The sequence below is a fragment of the Mobula birostris genome, chromosome 3 (assembly GCF_030028105.1).
Source record: "Mobula birostris isolate sMobBir1 chromosome 3, sMobBir1.hap1, whole genome shotgun sequence".
In the NCBI taxonomy this organism is placed as follows: Eukaryota; Metazoa; Chordata; class Chondrichthyes; order Myliobatiformes; family Myliobatidae; genus Mobula; species Mobula birostris.
Window position 1 is genome coordinate 97,653,827 of NC_092372.1, and position 22,575 is coordinate 97,676,401.

At 40.2% G+C, this 22,575-nt stretch overlaps 1 protein-coding gene across 2 annotated transcripts in view; it reads right to left on the reverse strand.

The window, feature by feature from the left end:
- arhgap24 (Rho GTPase activating protein 24) overlaps positions 1-22,575 on the reverse strand; it is a 471,388-nt gene that overhangs the window by 358,733 nt on the left and 90,080 nt on the right. For both annotated transcript variants that reach the window (XM_072253124.1, XM_072253125.1), the window contains exon 2: positions 15,101-15,300. In XM_072253124.1, the coding sequence (XP_072109225.1) occupies positions 15,101-15,280 (180 nt within the window). In that variant the 5' untranslated portion in view covers positions 15,281-15,300. The remainder of the gene's footprint in view (positions 1-15,100; positions 15,301-22,575) is intronic.

The following is a 22,575-nucleotide window of genomic DNA, read 5'->3' on the forward strand; positions in this document are numbered from 1 at the left end:
TTACTTGCTGCCTCCCAGCCTCAATCTAAATAAATACATATATATATATATATACACACACACACACACACACACATATACATACATATACACACACACAATTGTAATTGTATAAATAAATAAGTACACACACCTGTTCTCAATATTTATTATTATTATTTCTTTATTTTATTTTTGTATTTGCATGGTTTGTTGTCTTTTGCACACTGGATGGGGCCAATCATTCATTGATTCTATTGTGGTTTTTTTGTATTTACTGTGAATGGTGCAAGAAAATGAATCTCAGGGTTGTATATGTTGACATAAATCTACTTTGAACTGGACTGATTGTATGTACAAAACTAACTATCATTTCCTGTCGGAGTCACCCTTATGTACAGATACTAAAGTGACAAACTGACAAGTAAAAATAAAAATAAAATGCCATATTCAAATAGCAACAAAGCTCACATTTGAACAATGATAAAAGGTTCAGATCGGAATTAAAGAAAAAGAAAAAAAATTAAAAACAACATTGAAAAGTTAATTTGGCATAGAGGCTGTTGGAAAAAACATCAACAGGGAGAATCAAAGAAGCCTAGCATATTTCACAATTCAACAGAAAGAGATAACAAAGGAAAGAATAGCTCTATGTAGGAATCGAAACATAAGATTGAAGATGGGAGATATTTGTAAAGTGCTGTCCTCATAATGAAGAAAGATTATGAATCTTTGGAACAGATGACCACAGAGAGGTGTCTAGTATTTTTTTGTTGAAGTATCCCCAGGTAGGATAAAATGCATTCCAGGGTCTTTAAAGATACGGGTGAAGACACATGGACTCTTACTAACATGTTTCAAAACTTTTTAGTTACAGGCGTGATGTCAAAACACTGAAATGTTACTGATGTGGCACTGTTGTTTAAAATAGACAAGATGAATTAACTAAATGCAGCCCAAGTCAGTTGCTGGTAGAAAAAATAATTGGAAAAATTATAAAACCTGCATAAAATCATAAATCACCAATCAAAGAGGCACAGGTTAATCACGCACGGTCAGCATGACTTTGTTCCGAGAAGGATGTATTGGACTAACTTAATTGAATTTTTTTTTTAAAAAGACAGAGCATTTGATGTAAATGCATTGATTTTAGCAAGGCATTTTAAAGTTCCATATGGCACATTGATCAACAAAGTCAATGGGTTCAAACGAAAATAGCAAGTTGGATTAACAATTGGTTCAGTAAGAGAAAACAAAGGGGTGATAGGAACGTTAGTGACTAGAGACGCAAGGTCCTTGCTTCGCTTGATGTACATCAGTGACTTGAACACTGTTCTAGAGTTTATGATTAGGAAGATAGCTGATAGAATTGGCAGCGTGTTGAAGGAAAATAAATTCTAGGCTGCAGAATGAAATGAAGCAGCTAGTTTAGAGAAGTATCAAACCAGAAATCATTATGAAGGCAAGTTAAAATGCATGAAGGCATCAAGAGGATACACAAAAATGTTAGGGATTGGAAAAAGCTTCAAAAATGACAGATCAGGGAACACCTGTCCTTAGAATCCTGAAGCTAAGAGAATGGGCAGAGAAGTTAGTTGAAGCCTACCTAACAGGATGGTGGAGGAAGAAGCCATCACATTTCAAAAGTATCTAATGAGCACATAGAAACTTCTGTGAGAATCGTGTCTCAAGTACGTGCTTGGCAAAGCTTTTACTAGTTATTTACTAATCACTTGATGGTGAGAAGTCACTGAGAAACCTATCATCATGCCACTTGAATGAGATTACTCAGTTCATCTCCACATAACGAGTGCTTCCAGTTAACCTCCATATTAGAAAACTGTACCTTGGAAATATATCATTGACCGCAGAGAGCTTTGGGATATCCAGATGTTACAAGATGCATGAAAGCAGTTTTCTATTGAGACAAACCAAACAAAATAGTGTGGATCCTGGAAATCTAAAATCAGTTTTAATGAAGTGTCATTGATTTGAAATATTACCTCTTTGTATTTCAGTAGATGCCGACTGACTTGTTGAATATCTTCAGCAATACCTGGTATTATTTACCATTGTGTTCTTTCCTCTAACTAACAGCACAGCTACAGAATTGTAAGGTCAATAACTGGATTGTTGGAATTCTTGTGCTCTCAATAAGCAGGCTAATAAATGGAAGACAATAAAAAACACTGTTTGTGCCTATTGTTAGAGGATAAGCCAACATTTAAAACTAGTGAAAGAGTAGAATGCTGAAGCATTTCCAGCAATGCTATAAATGTCCTCTACCCTCCTCTACTCCATGAATAGAAAGTCTGTTATATGTGGGATTTCAGGACAAGTTGACCTACAGGACAGCAATGCTCTGCATTAACTTTCACAGGCAATGGGCTCCATGTCTCCCTTGTCTGTAAACTGTGAAATCACAAGTCAAAGCAGACAACAAGGAGCAGGTTCTTTATTACACACAGCTGACAGTGATGTATTGTCACCTATTTTTACAAACCTAATCTCTGGCTGAGTGATCATATCCTGTTACAAGTTACACTTCTTCAAAATACTGACGGCCTCTTCCTGTGGTTTTGGGACTGTACAGTGCTGCTTGCAGCTCACTCTTTAAAAAGTGTGACCTTCTAATTCTGACGGAGGTTTTAATTCTCACAAGAAGATAATAGATATTTCTGAAGAAGCCTTCACACATTTTCCCCAGGAAGGGGTTGTAGATCTGCTGGAAAGTCACATTGATTTAGACTGCTTATTCAATTAATGACTGAGTGCTGATAACTAAATCTCTGAAACAGGTTAATCAGAAATCCAGGGAGAGATATATAGTGGTGAGAAAACGTATGGTTGCAGAAGTAATTGCAACACTAAAATCGAAACAAAATGCTTAAAACATTCACAACACCAAATCATACTGAACTGCTATAGCAAGGCTACTTATAGACATGCGAATGTTAAATTCTAGAAGTGGCTGGCAACACAATAATAAATATTCTGACAGGGTATTTCTTATTGTATCCCAGGGTGAAATGTTTTCTTCTTTCAAAATAAATTACAAAGGAAAATAGATAAATTTAATATAAAAATGAAAATGAAAAGTTGAAAAAAAATGACATTTTTAAAAATTACAATCCGCAGTAAATGTACTTTGAACTTGAACTTTGAGGAGATGAGGAAAATGCTGTGCTGTGAGATTCAAAGACTTCAGGAAGGTATCAATAACATGGCAATCCAATGTTCACAAAGCACCCTTCACATAGTCCAATGCACTAAGGATTTCCACAGGAATGTTTTCAAACAAAATATGTCACCAAATTCACATAAAGAAATATTAATGGCCAAATGCTCGGTGAAAGTAGCAGGTTTTAAGAAGATTTTGAGAAGAAGAAAGGAAGTACGAAGACAGAGATTGAGGGAATGAATTCCAAAGATCAGATTTGTGACATCTGAACAAAAAAAATGCACAAGAGACTATAACTGGAGGGGCACAGGTAACACAGAATGAAAAAGTGGTGTGAGTTTACAGCAACAGGGAGGGAGCAAGCCCTGAGAGAAATCTGAAACAAGAGTGTTAAAATGACACAGCCCAGAGACAAGGCACACCAGTAGGCACTGTGCAAAAAAAAAGGACAATGTAACCATAAACACAAGAGATTCTGCAGATGTTGGAAGTCTTGAACAATACACACAAAAAGCAGGAAGAAACAATCAGACATCCCAGGCCCAGACTCTTCTCAGCCTGAAACATTGACTGTTTGTTCCCTTCCATAGACACCGCCTGACTTGCTGAGTTCCTCCAGCATTTTGAATGTGTGTGAGGGTACAGGCAACAGAGCTCTAAATCACCCCCGGTTTAAAGTTTATATGGACAAGACATGGTACACGTATTCAAAAAATGGAAACAAATCATTTCCAATGAGAAGTTGATCTTTCAAACTCGGGACCTCTACCAGATGGAAAGACAAGGCAGCAAAAGCATAGTCAGATCGTCCCTGGAAGATGCTCCATAAGGCTCCAGACAGGGAAAAAAACAGTTACAACCTCTCTCTCCATTATACACCGAGAAGCTTCAACATGGATATCGGTTTCAAGTCAAGTCAAGTCAAGTCACTTTTTATTGTCATTTCAACCATAAACTGCTGGTACAGTACACAGTAAAAACCAAACACCGTTCCTCCAGGACCATGGTGCTACATGAAACAACACAAAACTACACTAGACTAAGTGAGACAGCACAAGGCTACACTAGACTACGTAAAACAACACAAAAACTACACTAGATTACAGACCTACACGCGACTAGATAAAGTGCACGAAACAGTACAGGGCAGTACAATAAATAATAAAGACAATAGGCACAGTAGAGGACAAATTACAATATAATAATAAATTATGTAGATGTCAGTCTAGACTCTGGGTATTAAGGAGTCTGATGGCTTGGAGGAAGAAACTGTTGCATAGTTTGGTCATGAGAGCCCAAACGCTTCAGTACCTTTTGCCAGATGGCAGGAGGGAGAAGAGTTTGTATGAAGGGTGTGTGGGGTCCTTCACAATGCTGTTGGCTTTATGGGTGCAGCATGTGGTTACACCACAGTTACGTCTGTAATGGTGGGAAGAGAGACCCCGATGGTCTTCTCAGCTGACCTCACTATCTGCTGCAGGGTCTTGCGATCCGAGATGGTGCAATTTCCAAACCAGGCAGTGATGCAGCTGCTCAGGATGCTCTCAATACAACCTCTGTAGAACGTGGTGAGGATGGGGGGGTGGGAGATGGACTTTTCTCAGCCTTCGCAGAAAGTAGAGACGCTGTTGGGCTTTCTTGGCTATGGAGCTGGTGTTGAGGGGCCAGGTGAGATTCTCTGCAAGGTGAACACCAAGAAATTTGGTGCTGTTAACGATCTCGACGGAGTAGCCGTCGACTTACCACTTGTGGAATGTACAGTGTCAATAAAAACTACTGACAACCCCCCCCCCCCGGGGATGTTTTCATGTTTTATTGTTCTACAACATTGAATCACAGTGGATTTAATTTGGCTTTTTGACACTGACCAAAGGAAAAAGACTCTTCTGTGTCAAAGTGAAAACAGATGTCTACAAAGTGATCTAAATTATTTACAAATATAAAACACAAAATAATTGATTGCATAAGAATTCATTCCCCTTTAATATGACAAACCAAATCCTCACTGGTGCAGCCATTTGGTTTTAGAAGTCACATAATTAGTTAAATGGAGATCACCTGTGTGCAGTCGAGGTGTTTCAATTGACTGTAGTAAAAATACACCTGTATCTGGAAGGTCGAACTGCTGATAAGTTAGTATCCTAGCAAAAACTATTCCATGAAGACAAATGAACACTCCAAGTAATTCCACAAATTTTATTGAAAAGCATAAGTCAGGAGATGGATTAAAGAAAGTTTTCAAATCACTGAATATCCCTTGGAGTACAGTTAAGTCAATCAAGAAATGGAAACATAGCACAACTGTAAATCTGCCTAGAGCAAGCTGTCCTCAAAAACTGAGAGATCATGCAAGAAGGGGACTAGTGAGGAAGGCCACCAGTAGACCCATGACAACTCTGGAGGAGTTACAGGCTTCAGTGGCTGAGATATGAGAGACTGCGCATACAACAACTAGTACTTCACCAGCCACAGGTTTATGGGAAAGTGGTAAAGAGAAAGCAATTGTTGAAAAAAAACACATGAATTCCCAGCTAGAGTTTGCCTGAAGGTATGTGGCAGACTCTGAAGTCAGCTGGAAGAAGGTTCTGTGGGTCTGATGAAACCAAAATTGAGCTTTTTGGGCATCAGACTAAATACTATGTTTGGTGTAAGTTAAACACAGCACAGCATCAAAAATACACCATGAAGCATGGTGGTGGCAGCATCATGCTGCGGGGATGCTTCACTGCAGCAGGCTCTGGAAAGCTTGTGAAGGTAGAGGGTAAAATGAATGCAGCAAAATACAAGGAAATCCTGGAGGAAAACCTGATGCAATCTGCAAGAGAACTGCAATCTGGCAGAAGATTCATTTTCCAATAAGACAATGACCGCAAGCATAAAGCTACATAGAAATGGTTCAAAAACAACTAAGTTAATGTCCTAGAGTGGCCGAGTCAGAGTCCAGACCTCAATCCTATTGGGAATTTGTGGCTAGACTTGAAAAGGGCTGTTCACTCACAATCCCCAGAGCTTGAGCAGTTTTGTAAAGAAGAATGGGGAAAAATTGCTGTGTCCAGATGTGCAAAGCTGATAGAGACTAATCCCCATAGACTTACAACTATAATTGCGGCCAAAGGTGCATCTACTAAATACTGACTTGAAGGGGGTGAATACTTACTGTGTTTTATATTGGTAATTAATTTAGATTACTTTGTAGAGATCTGTTTTCAATTTGACACAAAAGAATCTTTTTCTATTGATCAGTGTCAAAAAAGCCAAATTATATCTACTGTGATTCAATGTTGTAAAACAATAAAACATGAAAACTTCCGGGGTGTGGACGTGTGGGGGGGTGGGGGGGGAGAGGCTGGCTGAATACATTTTAGAAGCACTGTAGGTTTATCATACTGATATGATGTAAATTTTGTAACTGGAATGACACATTTTGTACTCTGACAACATGTACAGGATTATATATTTTCCAATTTTATAAATAATTTATATATTTGAAACCAAAGAGCATGTTAGATGCAAATGTGTTTTAGATACGTACCCGTGCTTATAAGGAGCAGAAATTCACACCCAAAATTGTTCCACATTGCAATTACTCTCAGGATTAAAGTGAAAGACCTGGAATTTCTTGGGAGCAATGAACTACACACACTTACTATTCCTCTAACCTTACCACTACACTTGTCTATGCTAGATATTGCAGCAATAGTTTAGCCTCCGAGAAGTGAAGCCCTACTCTACACAGCACCGACTGGTTATAAACATTAATAAAGTTCTTTGACAGCTGCTCATGCCATGCCCCCTCAGCTGAAGCAGCTGTCAAATGCTTGTTAATGGCTCTGACATTCAAAAAATATTAAAAATTAAACATTCCATTACAAACACTTGAATTTTTCAGTAAAATATAGAAACTAAAAACTAAGACCATTTGAGTTAAATCTGTAAACTCAGAATTCAGTAAATGACCTGAAATTGGCCTCTCCCACAGTTAATTAATATGATTGGAATTGCTAAACCTGCCCTAGGTCTAAGGAGGTGCCAAGTTCAATAGGTTGCTGCTCCTGGATTCCACGAGGAGTTTAACCTTGCAGCATAGTCATCATGCTAACCAGTAAAGGTCTCTGGGAGTCAGAGTGGGAAAATGCCAATAGCACCTTGAATTACTGCTTGCATCTCTCAGGGAAGTACAGGGCAATTCCTGCCCCAGGTACAGGATACTTCACAGGGAGCTTCAAAGTCACTCAGGATGAAGTTCAAAGAGAATTAGGTTGTCTTAGTACGCATAATTGATTACATTAAAATTTAATGGAGAGCAGAAATTGAGAAAATCAATGGAATAGTAAATTATACAGTTTGACAGTAAAGGAGGCATAGAATATTGTAACTAAATGCTTACTGTTTCTAACCTTACCCCAAGCTCTCTGGTTTTGGAGAAACTGGGATAACATTTAATTGCCAGAGGCAACTCTAACCTCATTACCAATAATGAAAAGTAGCAGCCAGTCAGAAGGTCTGCCAAAATGACCCTTTAATTCTCCTCAAGCTGCTAACAAGCAATTCACCCATCTGAAGCGCTGAAAGGCTTCAACTGCGGCATGTGGAACTGTCATATACCAATGGCTAAACGCTAAAGAAAAGACAATTCCCTAAAGTCCCTAAAGGCCTGAAGGAACAGTCCTGACCTTCCTGCAAGGATGAGCAATAAAGGAAAAAAAGCTAAGGGACAGCCCCCGCACAGCAACAACATTAACCAAACTTAATCTAAAATGTTGCCTTTTGCAATTTGATTTTTTTTTTGCCACTTGCTCCATTGAATTATCAGCAAAATAGTGGAAAATAAATGTTCTATGTACGTTGTATTGAATCAGTGACAAAAATTTTAACACACTACTTCAAAATGCTGTGTGCCAACAGTCCAGGAAGCTTGCAGAACAGTTGCATAATATCGTAGTTCTGAAGGTTCATGGTCTCACAGTAGTTTTACAAAATAATGTACTGTTAACATTAAACTGAGGTCTATCTCTTCAAAAAAACTTTAAGACCATTTGTGTTAAAAGAATATCAGAGGAAATATCATATGTGTGTGAAGTTACTCAAGAGGGAGAGAAACTGTCTAACTGTAGAGAGCAGTTCAGGCTTATTAGGAATGGGATAAGGAGCATCAAGAAACATGTAAGAAACATGTAAGAAACACGGCGTGAATGAGAATTGATTCCTCCAGCTTTGGTTTCTGCAATGGGCAGTTTGTTTCTCCGCATTGTGGGTAAGTCTTTTAAGCTTATAGGAATTGTACCTGTGTTTAGAATATCCTTTGTGTCTTAGGATTGCTTTATACTTTCTGCTTTACCCTTAATGATTCATGTTTAGGAGATGGTTAAGTGTTTTAAATGTATTTTAAGAGAGTTGTTTGGATTTAAATGTGTATCACTGAATATAAATGAACTGTTCTTTAAACTACTTTGTTAGTTGGAAGTATATTCTTGCTAGGGAGGGGAACCCGCCACTCTAACAGTAATAAGTATTGACACCACGGTGAATAAACAGGGATAGTAAACTAGTCTTTGAAGATTGGGTAGTTACAGTATAATCTCATTTACTGAGAGTATTCATGGTTAGTTATACCTGATAGGGCTTAAAGTCTTTGTTTGAGTTTAGAACTTTGCAGTCAGCAAACCGAATGCCATCACAACTGAATCAAGAGATTGCCACATTATAATCAGAAGAAGGTCTGTAGATGCTGGAAATCCAAAGCAACACACACAAAATGCTGGAGGAACTCAGCAGGTCAGGTGGCATCAACGGAACTGAATAAACAGTTGAGGTTTTGGGTTGAGACCCTTCTTCAGGACGGGAAAGGAAGGAGGGAGGTGCCAGAATAAAAAGGTGAGTGGAGGGGAAGGAGAATAACTAGAAAGCAGTAGGTGAAGCCAGATTGGTGAGAAAGGTAAAGGGCTGGAGAAGAAGGAATCGAATGGGAGAGGAGAGTGGACCATAGGAGGAGGGGACCCGGGGGGAAGCGACAGGCAGATCTGAAGAGGATAAAGATCAGAGTGAGAATGCGGGGGTGGGAGGAGAAAGAAATTTTTTTATGGAGGTCCAACCTCAGACTATAGTAGAATGGCTGTTTTATGACCACAATACAGCAGACTGTGGAACAGTCATTCTATGCGTTAACATTCGAGCTGGAGGACAAGAGAGCAGCCTCATATTTTCCACAGACCACCACGCTACAATAATTGCAGCTGCAAGAAAAATGCCCCTCCAAACTCCCACGATACTGTATCCATATAAAATCAAAGTATCTGGTACTCCACTTAGTGGATGACTTTACCACCTGAAATTAATTTTCATTACAGTGTGACAATCAGGCTTCAAAGTATTAGCTGTCTTTAAATTGTCAAGATGTTTGTGAGTAGGATAATTTATCTGGGGAGAAATACAGGATGAGAAATTGTTTCTTTAATAATTATAGGCAAGTTGCAAATGCATTTTCTCAGAGTGCATTTGAAGTTTTAATATAAAGAAGCTCAGTGAAAATATCTCAGCTTCTTTGTCTACTCCGACCAAGGAAGTTCACGGTAGGTAGCTTTTATACCAGCACCCCTCTTATCATTCAAAAAAAATCTGAGACATGCATCATCTGCTCGGGTTTTATCCAATGTGAATGAGACGTGTACTGAAATACCATGAATTTCAGCTCCAATCTGCAGAGAAATTGAACTCTCCTTCTTTAAGTAATTCAGGCCTTGAACTCTACTGATTACCAAGATAAAGAAAATAATGTTTTCTGTTATTATTGTGTTTTCTTTCAGTGTAGCTACAAAGGCGGCACAACAGCGACTATATTTCAATAAGAGTTAAGGAGATTCCGTACCTCACAAAAGACACTTGCAAATTTCTGCAGATGTACCATGGAGAGCATTCTAGCTGGCTGCATTATTGTCTGGTACTGGGGGTTGGTGGAGTTACTGCACAGGATCAAAATAAGCTGTAGGGAGTTGTAAACTTAGTCAGCTTCATCATGGGCACTAGCCTCCGTAGTATCCAGGACATCTTCAAGGAGTGATGCCTCAAAAAGGCAGCATGCCCCCCCCCCCCCAATCACCCAGGTTATGTATCGTTCTCATTACTACCATCAGGGAGGAGGTACAGGAATCCAAAGGCTCACACGCAATGATCAGGAACAATTTCTTTCCAGCTCCCATCTGATTTCTGAATGAACATTGAACCTATGAACACTATCTCACTACTACTTTTTAATTTTTGCACTACTTATTTAATTTATTTACTATATATATATACACACACATACATACACACAAATACACACACTTACTGTAATTCATGTACTTTTTTCTATTGTTATGCAACAAAGATAATAAATTTCATGACATGTCAGCGATATTAAACCTAATTCTGATTCTGATCTATTCATCTATCAATTCACCCATGCCAGCTATATAAATAAAAACCTCATAGAACTTTGTAGAATTTGTCAGACTTAAAGTCTATCCATTTAATAACAGGCAGGTTGATCTTCTTTACAATATGGAATCCTCTGACATGTGGGAATCCTTGAACCATGACCACTCAAAATGAAAAAGAAGCATTCAGTATGGCCTGGAGAACCTGGAGGAGCTGGTGCATGGAACACCCAGAAAGATCAAATCAATAGGGGAAGGAATGCATCACTCCCAAAAGTACCCACCCACCAGCTCAAATACCTCCCACCCTCTCCAGGCAGACAATGCACATGCCACATTGGCCTCTGTTGCCACTCAGAAGCCAAAGATTTGGAGTGGAAGTGAGTCACCCTCAATCCCAAGGGAACAGCTAGGAAGGCAGCAATACGAGCCCTAGAAAGTTTAGTTAATTTCAAATTAGCATTTTTACAATATGAAAGGTAATATTATGTCATGGAGTCTATTCCAAAGCAAACCTTTAAAGTAACTTCTGCTCTGATGAAAGACATTGGAAAAAAAATAATCTAACCTATCAGAAAACTTAAAATGTTTGAAACCCTGTCACCCTACCCAATATTATTCTCCATTGAAATTGGTGGGCTCATCTTCACTTGAACTATGACCCAGAAACACTTCCTGGGCTTGTAAACTACCAGATTTTCAGAAAATATTTATCTTAGACCAATTGCTTTTAACCGCAAAATGGAAAAGGAGACAAAAGTGATCTACTAATATTTCTGTCAAAACTTGATTTTCAGCTTCCCTACCACTTCCCATTTCAGACAAAATAGGTAAGTGTAAACCCTTTCTGCTCTGTCTGGAACCAGGGTGGTTTTTGAAAACCTTTCCATTGGCCACTTTAGATTGATAGCATTTTTCACTGCAGATATTTCCACGGGAATATTTGATCATGAATCTCCTTAGAATGCACAAAATAGTGCAACTAATGAACTTCAAAATAATTAACACAGGTCCCAATGCATCATGCATGATTGAGCAACGGAGGATGAGAGGTGACCTGACAGAGATGTACAAGGTGATGACAGGCATTAATCATGTGGATAGTCAAAGGCTTTTTCCCGGGGCTGAAGTGGCTAGCATGAGAGGGCACAGTTTTAAAGTGCTTGGAAGTAGGTACAGAGGAGATGTCAGGGGTAAGTTTTTTTTTAATTCAGAGAGTGGTGAATGCATGGAATGGGCTGCCAGCGATAGTGGTGGAGGCAGATACTATAGGGTTTTTTAAAGAGACTCCTGGATAGGTACAGGGATCTTAGAAAAATAGAGGGCTATGGGTAACCCCAGGAGATTTCTAAGGCAGGGACATGTTCGGCACAGCTTTATGGGCCAAAGGGCCTGTATTGTGCTGTAGGTTTTCTATGTTTTATGGTGAGAATAGTAAAACCAAAGTATTCTTGTATTCATTTTACACAGACCAATTACAAAGTTTGAAAATTACTCTTGAAGGCAATGGGAAACCTTGTAATTATTTAATGGTCAGCCTCTTAAAGGATAATATGCAAAAGTTAAAAAAATATTGATAAACAGCTATTATATATTGATGTTTATCTAGTTCACAAATTTGATGAGCGATGTTTTTAACCCTAACTTAATCATGGGACAATTTACAATGACCAGTTAACCAACCTGATATATCTTCGTACAGTCGGAGGAGACTGGAAGACCCAGAGAAAACTCACACGTTTCACAGGGAGAAGATACACAGACTCCTGACAGAACAGCACTGGAATTGAACTCTGAACTCCAAAACACCCTGAGCTGTAATAGTGTCAAGCTGACCGCTACATAGTCATGCTGTAAGGAGTCTCTGCATGTCAGGGTTTGCTGGGACAGTATGGCTCGAAGGGCCAACTCCACACTGTATCGATGTTCCTCAGGGGTCAGTATTGGGACCGCTGCTTTTCACATTGTGTGTCAATGATTTGGATAATGGAATTGATGGCTTTGTGGCAAAGTTTGCAGATGATATGAAGATAGGTGGAGGGGTAGGTAGTGCTGAGGAAGCAATGCGATTGCAACAGTACTTAGACAAGTTGGAAGAATGGGCAAAAAAGTGGCAGATGCAATGCAGTTTTGGGAAATGTATGATAATGCATTTTGGTAAAAGCAACAATAGTGTGGACTATTATTTAAATGGGGAGAAGGTTCAAACATCAGAGGTGCAGAGGGACTTGGGAGTCCTCATGCAAGACTCCCAGAAGGTTAATTTACAGGTAGAGTCTGTGGTAAAGGTGGCAAATGCAATGTTGGTATTTATTTCGACGGGAATAGAATATAAAAGCAAGGAGATAACGCTGAACCTTTATAAGACACTACTGAGGCTGCACTTGGAGTATTGTCAATATTTCTGGACCCCATATCTCAGAAAGGATGTGTTGTCATTGGAGAGAGTCCAGAGGAGGTTCACAAAGATGATTGCAAGAATGAAGGGGTTAACACATGAGGGGCAGTTGGCAGCCTTGGGCCTGTACTCTCAGAAATTTAGAAGAATGCGTGGGGATCTCATTAAAACCTACTCAATGTTGAAAGGACTAGATAGGGTGGATGTGGAGAGGATGTTTCCTCTGGTTGGGGTATCCAGAACTAGAGGGCACAGCCTCAAAATTGAGGACTGATCCTTTAGAACAGAGGCAAGAAATAATTTTTTTTAGCCAGAGAGTAGTAAATCTGTGGAATGCTTTGCTACAGAGGGCGGTGGAGGCCAAGTCCATGTGGATATTTAAGGTATAAGTTGATAGTTTCCTGATTGGTCGGGGCATCAAAGGATATGGTGAGAAGGCAGGTGTACGGGGTTGAGTGAGATCCAGCCCCTCACTAACAGCCACTGGACGCTGCAGTGAGAAAACCACCTTTCTCAGACTCTGCACATCTAGGGTTGATATGACTTGGGTCCCACCAAACCCAGGAGGCTGGGATGTCTCACCCACCCAAGCCCCAATTTGCGTGAATACTGTGTAATTACTGCCTCTATGCAATCGCCCGTCGGTAAGAAATAACAGATCATACACTGCATACAATTATAAAGGAAGAATATGTACATATTTTAGCATTATCCAACAGCTAGTAGGAAAAAGAAAAAGAAAAAGGAAAAGAAAAAAAAAGGTCTCATTACAGTTAACCCAGCCCAAGTGTACACATAAGTTGGAGCTCATCTTGAAGTTGACTACAAATCACGTGCTGGACCTACAGTGTGCGTGAAAGCACACACCACCTTCCAAATGTCGCTTGAAATCTATCTAAAACAAATGGGCTACCCCCAAGGAGTATTGGTCCTTTCTGATTGAAGGCATTCATTCACACAAAGCACTTTATGCAACAGGGATGGCATCTTCAGCCATCCTCCCTCCTGTCTTCTCCCAGCTCTCGCCAAAAAGACCTCAACCCACACCAGTGTCCGTAACAAAAACCTTTCCATCCAGTGTTCTCCAAAACATTCTTCAAATTCCACCATCCTGATTGGATGACACTACATTCCTAAGCATGAAAATCACAACCCTTTACCTTTAGCTCAAACCCAAACAGGCTGAAAGCAGAACAGACTGCTTTTACAGAATTGCTAACATGAAATATCTACAGCATAGCAGTAAAAATCTTAACCAGGTCAGCACAAATAAATAAAAGAATCAGGTATTAATGCCTCTCAATTGCTTTGATCTTCTGATGGAATGAATCTCCAGATCACATATGAAAAACAAGCAAGCAGTAATCCTCATTCATTGCAAATATTGTGTACACATGGGTTTGCACAGGACCACGCCAGACAAAATTGATACTGGAGTACCCTGCAAAAAATGTTCCATTCTTTGGTCATTCCTGGTTGGTCTGAAAGCAAGGAACTTGCAACTAAATCCATACTCGTCTATCTGTAGATTTTATAGTCTACTTTTATATGCAGTGAATTAACTGTCAACACTACAAATCATCGTCTCTATCTGCCATCATAATCTGAGTCATTTATTTATTAGAAGTTTTCACCTATTCAAATATAATTGTACACATTTTTATTTGTGATTTACATTGTTAGCTTTTCAGCTAATCTCATAACTGAAGCCTACATTAAAGGATACTGTTCTTCATTTGCTTGTAAGAAAAGTTTTTTCATAATTTTAATTGTTTCCCCGTCGGATTTCCTTTAGGATATAATCCAAGATATGTTGCGTCAGCAACATGCTTTCCTTGGGAATAACAGTCACAGAGCTTCTCCTCTAAAGTGGAAGCTATAAATTATTTGCAATGAGTTCACACAATTTCACTGCCAAAATCATTTCAAGGTTTTGACAACAATGTACTAAAAGGTGCAATCTCAGAACAGATGTTAAAAAAAAGCAATGAAAGCAAAATCTTCTGATATAATACCATGCAATCCTGGGAGACAACTCATTAATCAGTTCAGCAGGGTCACTGCTACTAAATACTAAATTCAATAAAATCTACGTAAAATGCCTGCTATCAACCCAGGCCTACTTACCAGCGGTCTACTTTCATCTTCATCCTTATAGTAGTGAAGCTGGTCCCCCTTCAGCACAAACCATCGGGTGTGCCAAGTCTTAACAAAGCCCCCTTGCTTCCTCAGCCATCCACATTTAATGACATTTTGCCTGGATTTTGCAGATTGGGTTCTGTCCATGGAGCCACCCTGATCATCCATTATTAGACTGATGGATTTTCCTGATTTAAAAGAAAACAACAGCCACTTAGAAGCAATCAAGTATACATATATCATTTGGAGTAAAGCACAGATCCCCTTTTTAAATAGGTGAACATCCATATATCCTACTGCAGACTTCCTCACAGGGTGCCTGGAAACAAGTTAAGCCTAGCATGAAGGTTTATGGAAGGAACTTCTGCCAAGGAAAACAAATGAGCAAAGAACTCTTCAACTGCAGAAGCAATAAAATCTATTTTATGCAACATTATGATACTGATTTTATAAAACCAATACAAGAATATTTGGCATGCTTTTATATCTTTGAAGTGTTAGCACACTGATGGTAAACAGTTATGCATTAGTTTCTCTAAAATCAGACAGGCACGTTCATCAAGTAGGCCAATTCTTACCTGCATTTCTATGAATATTTAAGTATGTTAAAACAATGTACAGACCAGGGAAGGCTGAACACGTTCTGTGATCATCTAAATTATCTCACCAGTGACCAAAAATGTTTGCACAGTAACCCAGTAACATTTGACTAAACTGAGTACTCCAAGCATGTCTGCACTAATTTTGAATCTGTGTGCTATTTATCACATCTACTACTTTATAAGCAACTTTGACTTGCACAAGTTAAACGAGGAAACCACTTGATTCTAACTAGCTTTCTGAATCCACTTAATTCAATGACGTACAATTCAGAATTGTGAACAAGACACATACAGTACATATGCAGTGTAGCACATACAAAATGATGGAGGGTCTCAGTAATCCAGGCAACTTTTACAGAGGTGAATGAACAGTCAACGCTTTGCGCTCAGACCCCTCATCCAATCCTGATGAGGGATCTTGACCCAAAGCAGCGACTGTTTATTCCAGTTCATAGAAGCTGTCTGACCTGCTGAGTTCCTCCAGCATTTCCTGCGTGTTGCTCAGGATTTCCAGCATCTGCAGAACCTCATGTCCATAATGCAGTGTTGCAATTCTGTATGTCAGCTACTTCGTAACTTTTTAAATCAATAAAATACAAAATACTTTTGGTAGCTAACCTATTGAAAATGTCCTGACAGAGGACAAGCATGGCGATCGGGTCTCCGGCACTGAGCCTGGATCCGTGGCTCAGAAGGGAAAGAGGAAGATAAGGAATGCAGTAGTCATAGGGGATCCATAGTGAAGGGAACAGGCAGGAGGTTCTGTCAGCCTGTTAGAGGCATAGAAACATAGAAAATTGGTGCAGGAGTAGGCCATTCAGCCCTTCGAGCCTACACTGCCATTCAGTATGATCATGGCTGATCATCCAACTCAGAACCCTGTACCTGCCTTCTCCCCATATCCCTGATCCCTTTAGCCACAAGGGCCATATCCAACTCCCTCTTAAATATAGCCAATGAACTGGCCTCAACTGTTTCCTGTGGCAGAGAATTCCACAGATTCACCACTCTCTGTGTGAAGAGGTTTCTCCGCATCTCGGTCCTAAAAGGCTTCCCCTTTATCCTCAAACTGTGACCCCTCATTCTGGACTTCCCCAACATCGGGAACAATCTTCCTACATCTTGCCTGTCCAATCCCTTTAGAATTTTATACGTTTCAATAAGATCCCTCCTCAATCTTCTAAATTCCAGAGAGTATAAGCCTAGTCGATCCAGTCTTTCATCATATGAAAGTCCTGCCATCCCAGGAATCAATCTGGTGAACCTTCTTTGTACTCCCCCTATGGCAAGAATGTCTTTCCTCAGATTAGGGAACCAAAACTGCACACAATACTCCAGGTGTGGTCTCACCAAGGCCTTGTACAATTGCAGTAGTACCTCTCTGCTCCTGTACTCGAATCCTCTTGCTATAAATGCCAGCATACCATTCGCCTTTTTCACCGCCTGCTGTACCTGCATGCCCACCTTCAATGACTGGTGTACAATGACACCCAGGTCTCGTTGCACCTCCCCTTTTCCTAATCACCCATCATTCAGATAACCTAACCTATCCAAGTCACCCTGCATCCTCTTAGCATCCTCCTCACAGCTAACACTGCCACCCAGCTTCGTGTCATCTGCAAACTTGGAGATGCTGCAATTAATTTCCTCGTCTAAGTCATTTATATATATTGTAAACAACTGGGGTCCCAGCACTGAGCCTTGCGGTACCCCACTAGTCACTGCCTGCCATTTTGAAAAGGTCCCGTTTATTCCCACATCCACATGGTGTGTTGCCTCCCAAGTGCCAGGGTACGGGATGTCTCGGATCGGGTGCAGAGTATTCTGAAGGGAGAGGGTGACCAGCTAGAAGTCTTGGTACACTTTGGTACCAATGACATAGGTAGAAAAAGGGAGGAGGTCCTGAAGAGAGAATTCAGGGAGTCAGGTAGGAAGCTTAAAAGCAGGATCTGTAGGGTAGTAATCTCAGGATTGCTGCCTGTGCCACGTGCTAGCAAGTGCAAGAATAGCATAATCAGGAGTGTTAATATGTGGCTGAGAGACTGGTGTGGGGGCAGGGCTTCAGATTCCTGGATCACTGGGGCCTCTTCTAGGGGAGGTATGACCTGTACAAAAAGGACAGGTTACACCTGGATCCAAAGGGGTCCAATATCCTAGTGGGCACATTTAATAGAGCTGTTCGGGAGGGTTTAAACTAATTTGGCAGGGGGATGGGAACCGGAATGACAGGGCTGAGGAAGGGGAAAACAGAAATAAATCAAAGATAGCGTGCAAGAGAGATTATAGAAAGAACAGGCAGGAGATGAGGCTTAATCAAAGCCAGTGACATGAGTTACAGGGCAATAGAGGCGTGGTGCAGTTAAAACAGAAAGCAACTGGACTGAAAGTGTTATATTTGAATGCACGTAGCACAAGCAAATAAAATGGATGACATTGAAATTCAGCCACTGAAACTTGGCTAAAGGATGGCTGCCATTGGGAACTGAACATCCAAGGATAGATGGTATATCGGAAAGGTAGGTTAGTAGGCAGAAGGGGTGGTGTGGCTCTGTGTATAAGAAATAATATAAATCATTAGAAAAAGATGACATAGGATTGGAAGGTATAGAGTCTCTATTGGTTAAGTTAAGAAATGTAAAGGGTAAAAGGACCCTAATGGCAGTTGCATACAGGCCTCCAAACAGCAGCTGGGATGTGGATTACAAATTACAGCAGGAGATAGAAAAGGCATGTCAGAAAGGCAATATCATGATAATCACTGGGGATTTTAACATGAAAGTTGATTGGGAAAACTAGGTCAGTACTGGACCTCAAGAGAGAGAATTTGTATAATGTCTAAGGGATGGCTTTTTAGAACAGCCTGTTGTTGAGCCCACTAGGGGATTGGGTGCTGTGCAATGATCCGGAGGTGATAAGAAAGCTTAAGGTTAAGGAATCCTTAGGGAACAGTGATCACAATATGATTGAGTTCACATTGAAATTTGAGAGGGAAAAAATAAAATCCAATGTGTCAGTATTTCAGTGGAATAAAGGAAACTACAATGGCATGAGAGGGGAACTGGCCAAAGTTGACTGGAAAGTGACCCTTGCAGGAAGGACAGCAAAGCAGCAATGGCTGGAGTTTCTGCAAAAAATGAGGGAAGTGTAAGACAGATATATTCCAAATAAGAAGAAAATTTCAAAAGGAGGTAGGACACTACTGTGGCTGACAAGTGAAATCACAGCCAAAGTAAAAGCAAAAGAGAGGGCATACAAGGAAGCCAGAGCTAGTGGGAAGATAGAGGATTGGGGAGCTGTTAAAAACTTGCAGAAGGAAACTAAGAAGGTCATTAGGAAGGAAAAGATGAATTATGAGAGGAAGCTGGCAACTACCATCAAAGAAGATACTAAAAGCTTTTTTAAGTATACAAAGGGTAAAAGAGAGTCGAGGGTAGATATAGGACCAATACAAAATGACGTTGGAGATACTGTAATGAAAGATGAAGAGATGGCAGAGGAACTGAATGCATATTTTGCATCAGTCTTCACAGTGGAAGACGTCTGCGGTATACTGGACTTTCAAGTGTGTCAGGGAAGTGAAGTTTGTGCAGTGAAAATTATGACTGAGAAGGTGTTCAGGAAGCTTAATGGTCTGAGGGTGGATAAATCTCCTGGACCTGATGGAATGCACCCTTAGGTTCTGAAGGAAGTATCTGGAGAGATTGCAGAGGCATTAACAATGATCTTTCAAGAATTGATAGATTCTGGCATAGTACCGTTTAACTGGAAAATTGCAAATGTTACTCTGCTATTTAAGAAAGGTTCGAGGCAGCAAAAAGGAAACTATAGACCTGTTAGCCTGGCTTCAGTGGTTGGGAAGTTGTTGGAATCAATTGTTAGGGATGAGATTATGGAGTACCTGGAGGCACATGACAAGATAGGACAAAGCCAGAATGGTTTCCTGAAAGGAAAATCCTGCCTGATAAACCTATTGCAATTCTTTGAGGAAATTACAAGCAGGGTAGACAAAGGAGATGCAGCAGATGTGGTGTACTTGGATTTTCAGAAGTTCTTTGACAAGGTGCTGCACATGAGGCTGTGTAAGAATTACAGGGAAATTATTAACATGGCTGGAGCACTGGCTGGTCGGCAGAAAACAGAGAGTGGGAATAAAGGGATCCTATTCTGGCTGGCTGCCGGTTACCAGTGGAGTTCCACAAGGATCATTGTTGGGATTGCTGCTTTTTACAATGTATGTCAATGATTTGGACTACAGTATTAATGGATTTGTGGCTAAATTTGCTGATGACACAAAGATAGGTGGAGGAGTGGGTGGTGTTGAAGAAACAGAGAGCCTGTAGAGAGATTTAGATAGTTTAGGGCAGGGGTCCCCAACCTTTTTTGCACTGCGGACTGGTTTAATATTGACAAATATTCTTGCGGACCGGCCGATTGGGGGGGGGGGGGGAAGTGTTCAAGTTCAACAGTGCGTGACAGGGAATGAGGAAAGGTGCTGCTGACTCATATCATTTCATATCGCCAAATCGTATCGTTTCCTTGTGGACTGGTAGCACATGCTTTGCGGGCCAGTACTGGACCGCAGCCCAGTGGTTGGGGACCACTGGTTTAGGGGAACAGGCAAAGAAGTGGCAAATGAAATACAATGTTGGAAAGTGTATGGTCATGCACTTTGGTGGAGGAAATAAATGGGCAGACTATTATTTAGATGGGGAGAGAATTCAAAATGCAGAGATGCAAAGGGACTTGGGTGTCCTTGTGCAAGATACTCTAAAGGCTAACCTCCAGGTTGAGTCGGTTGTGAAGAAGGCAAATGTAATGTTGGCATTCATTTGTAAAGGTATAGAATATAAGAGCAGAGATGTGATGTTGAGGCTCTATGAGGCACTTGTGGGACCACACTTGGAGTATTGTGCGCAGTTTTGGGCTCCTTATTTTAGAGGGGATGAGATGAGCAAGAATCCTGGAAATATGCTAAGGATCATAAGTGCCAATTTCAACATTGAGTGTGCAGAGCAACAATTTGCTTTGGCAACCAGTGAGGTGCTGTCTTCAAACCTTATTGGGACAAGACAACAGGCCAAACACCAATTGAGCAGAGTGACAGTGGGAAGAAGCATTGAAGCAGTATGGTACAGTGACATAGCAGATTGTACTGTTGGATCACAGATCCAGAAACTGGGGTTTGACCACGATCTCTAGTGTTGACTGTACAGTTTTAACTTTCTCCCTGTTGCACAGAGTTTCCCCTGGGAATTCTCGTTTTTGCTCCTACCCTGAAGATATGCTAGTTTGCAAAATTAATTGGCGAATCTATATTACATTTGATGAAGGTAGGTAGAAGAATGAGTCAGAGGAGGAGGGAATATGGGAGTAGTGGATGTTAATGGGCATACTGAGAATGAAAAGAGTACAGCATAATAAGTGGAGAAAAGGGATTGATGGGGTTGCTGTGAGATCTGGCATGGAATTGATGGGCTGATGTCTATGTTGTAAGGAAATGTTATGCTGTCCATCACCCTGCTTAACAGTTAACAGCAACTGACGGTGATGCTATTGGAAACTCAGACTTTGATTTTCAGTTCTACAGGCAAACCCTAAGAGAGGTCTGGAAAAGTACTAAATTCAGTTTCCTTCACTATATTTGCTTTACAAGAACATGAAAACTCCTTCAAATCTCAGATCATCCATCATTTCTTAATGCAGCACACCAATATACGAGGGGTGACTGATAAGTTCGTGGCCTAAGGTAGAAGGAGATGAGGAGAAACTTCAAACTTCCTGCATTTTCTCTCTAAGAGTTGAACTGCACGTGCATGTAACGAGAGCTGTATAACTCATCTCCTTCTGCCTTAGGCCACAAACTTATCAACCACCCCTGCTGTGGACCACATCTACAAAGAAGGGATCTGTATGCTCCACAACCGCTGGACTAAATGTGTAAATGTAGGTGGCGACTATGTTGAAAAATAAATGTGCTCAGTTTTCTAAACTTGACTCCTACCTTAGGCCATGAACTTATCAATCACCCCTCGTATAAAGGCCTGGGATTTATAGTTAACTTCAAATCAATTGCATTCCTTGCCCACCTTGAAGAAAACATCACCAAGACCTAGTGATCCCTACAGTGTGAATTTATACTCCTCTGCTTCTGGTTTGTCTTGAGATCCAATTCAATGGGCCTCATGGTACCCAGCAGCCATGATGTCATCCTAATGGCAGAGCAGTCAACCTCAAAAATATTCCCACCGACAAAATTTCAGAAATCAATAATGGCAATTTTCAATTAACTTTCTTAAGTATTGTGTAAACAGAAACAGTTACATAAACATTGAAACATACACACACAATTAAGGTGGAGGCTTAAATATCATAAATATTTTTAAATATTTAAAATCCTTTTTACCTTATGAAATATGTGTGTGAAAGATGATACACATACATGGCCATATTATTTTAAGAGTATGGTATTATGTTAACAATACTTTGTGATTATACATCATTACAGACATACTTAGTCCTCTCAGATTTTGACAGAAGCTTTTTCAGGTGCACTGTAACAGGACCTGTTTGTAAATAGCCCTAAGTTATATTGGTTTAACTAATTTTGCTTGATTGCAGAGGGTAAAGTACAAGCAGCAAGTGGAAATGTTGATGAAAAGTTGATCATAACTTTGTATGCCCCAAAATCCCAAAGCTGCTTTCAGAGTCGACAGTGAATGGTAACAGTTTAACTCAGGTTACTATTACAGAATCCAGCTTGATCCTTACGAGCTTGATTGGTTGGAGGGGCAGCTTTAAAATTAATTGACGATTAACATTCTTACAATTAAAATAGCACCTCCTTGAAACTGAGTCCTACAC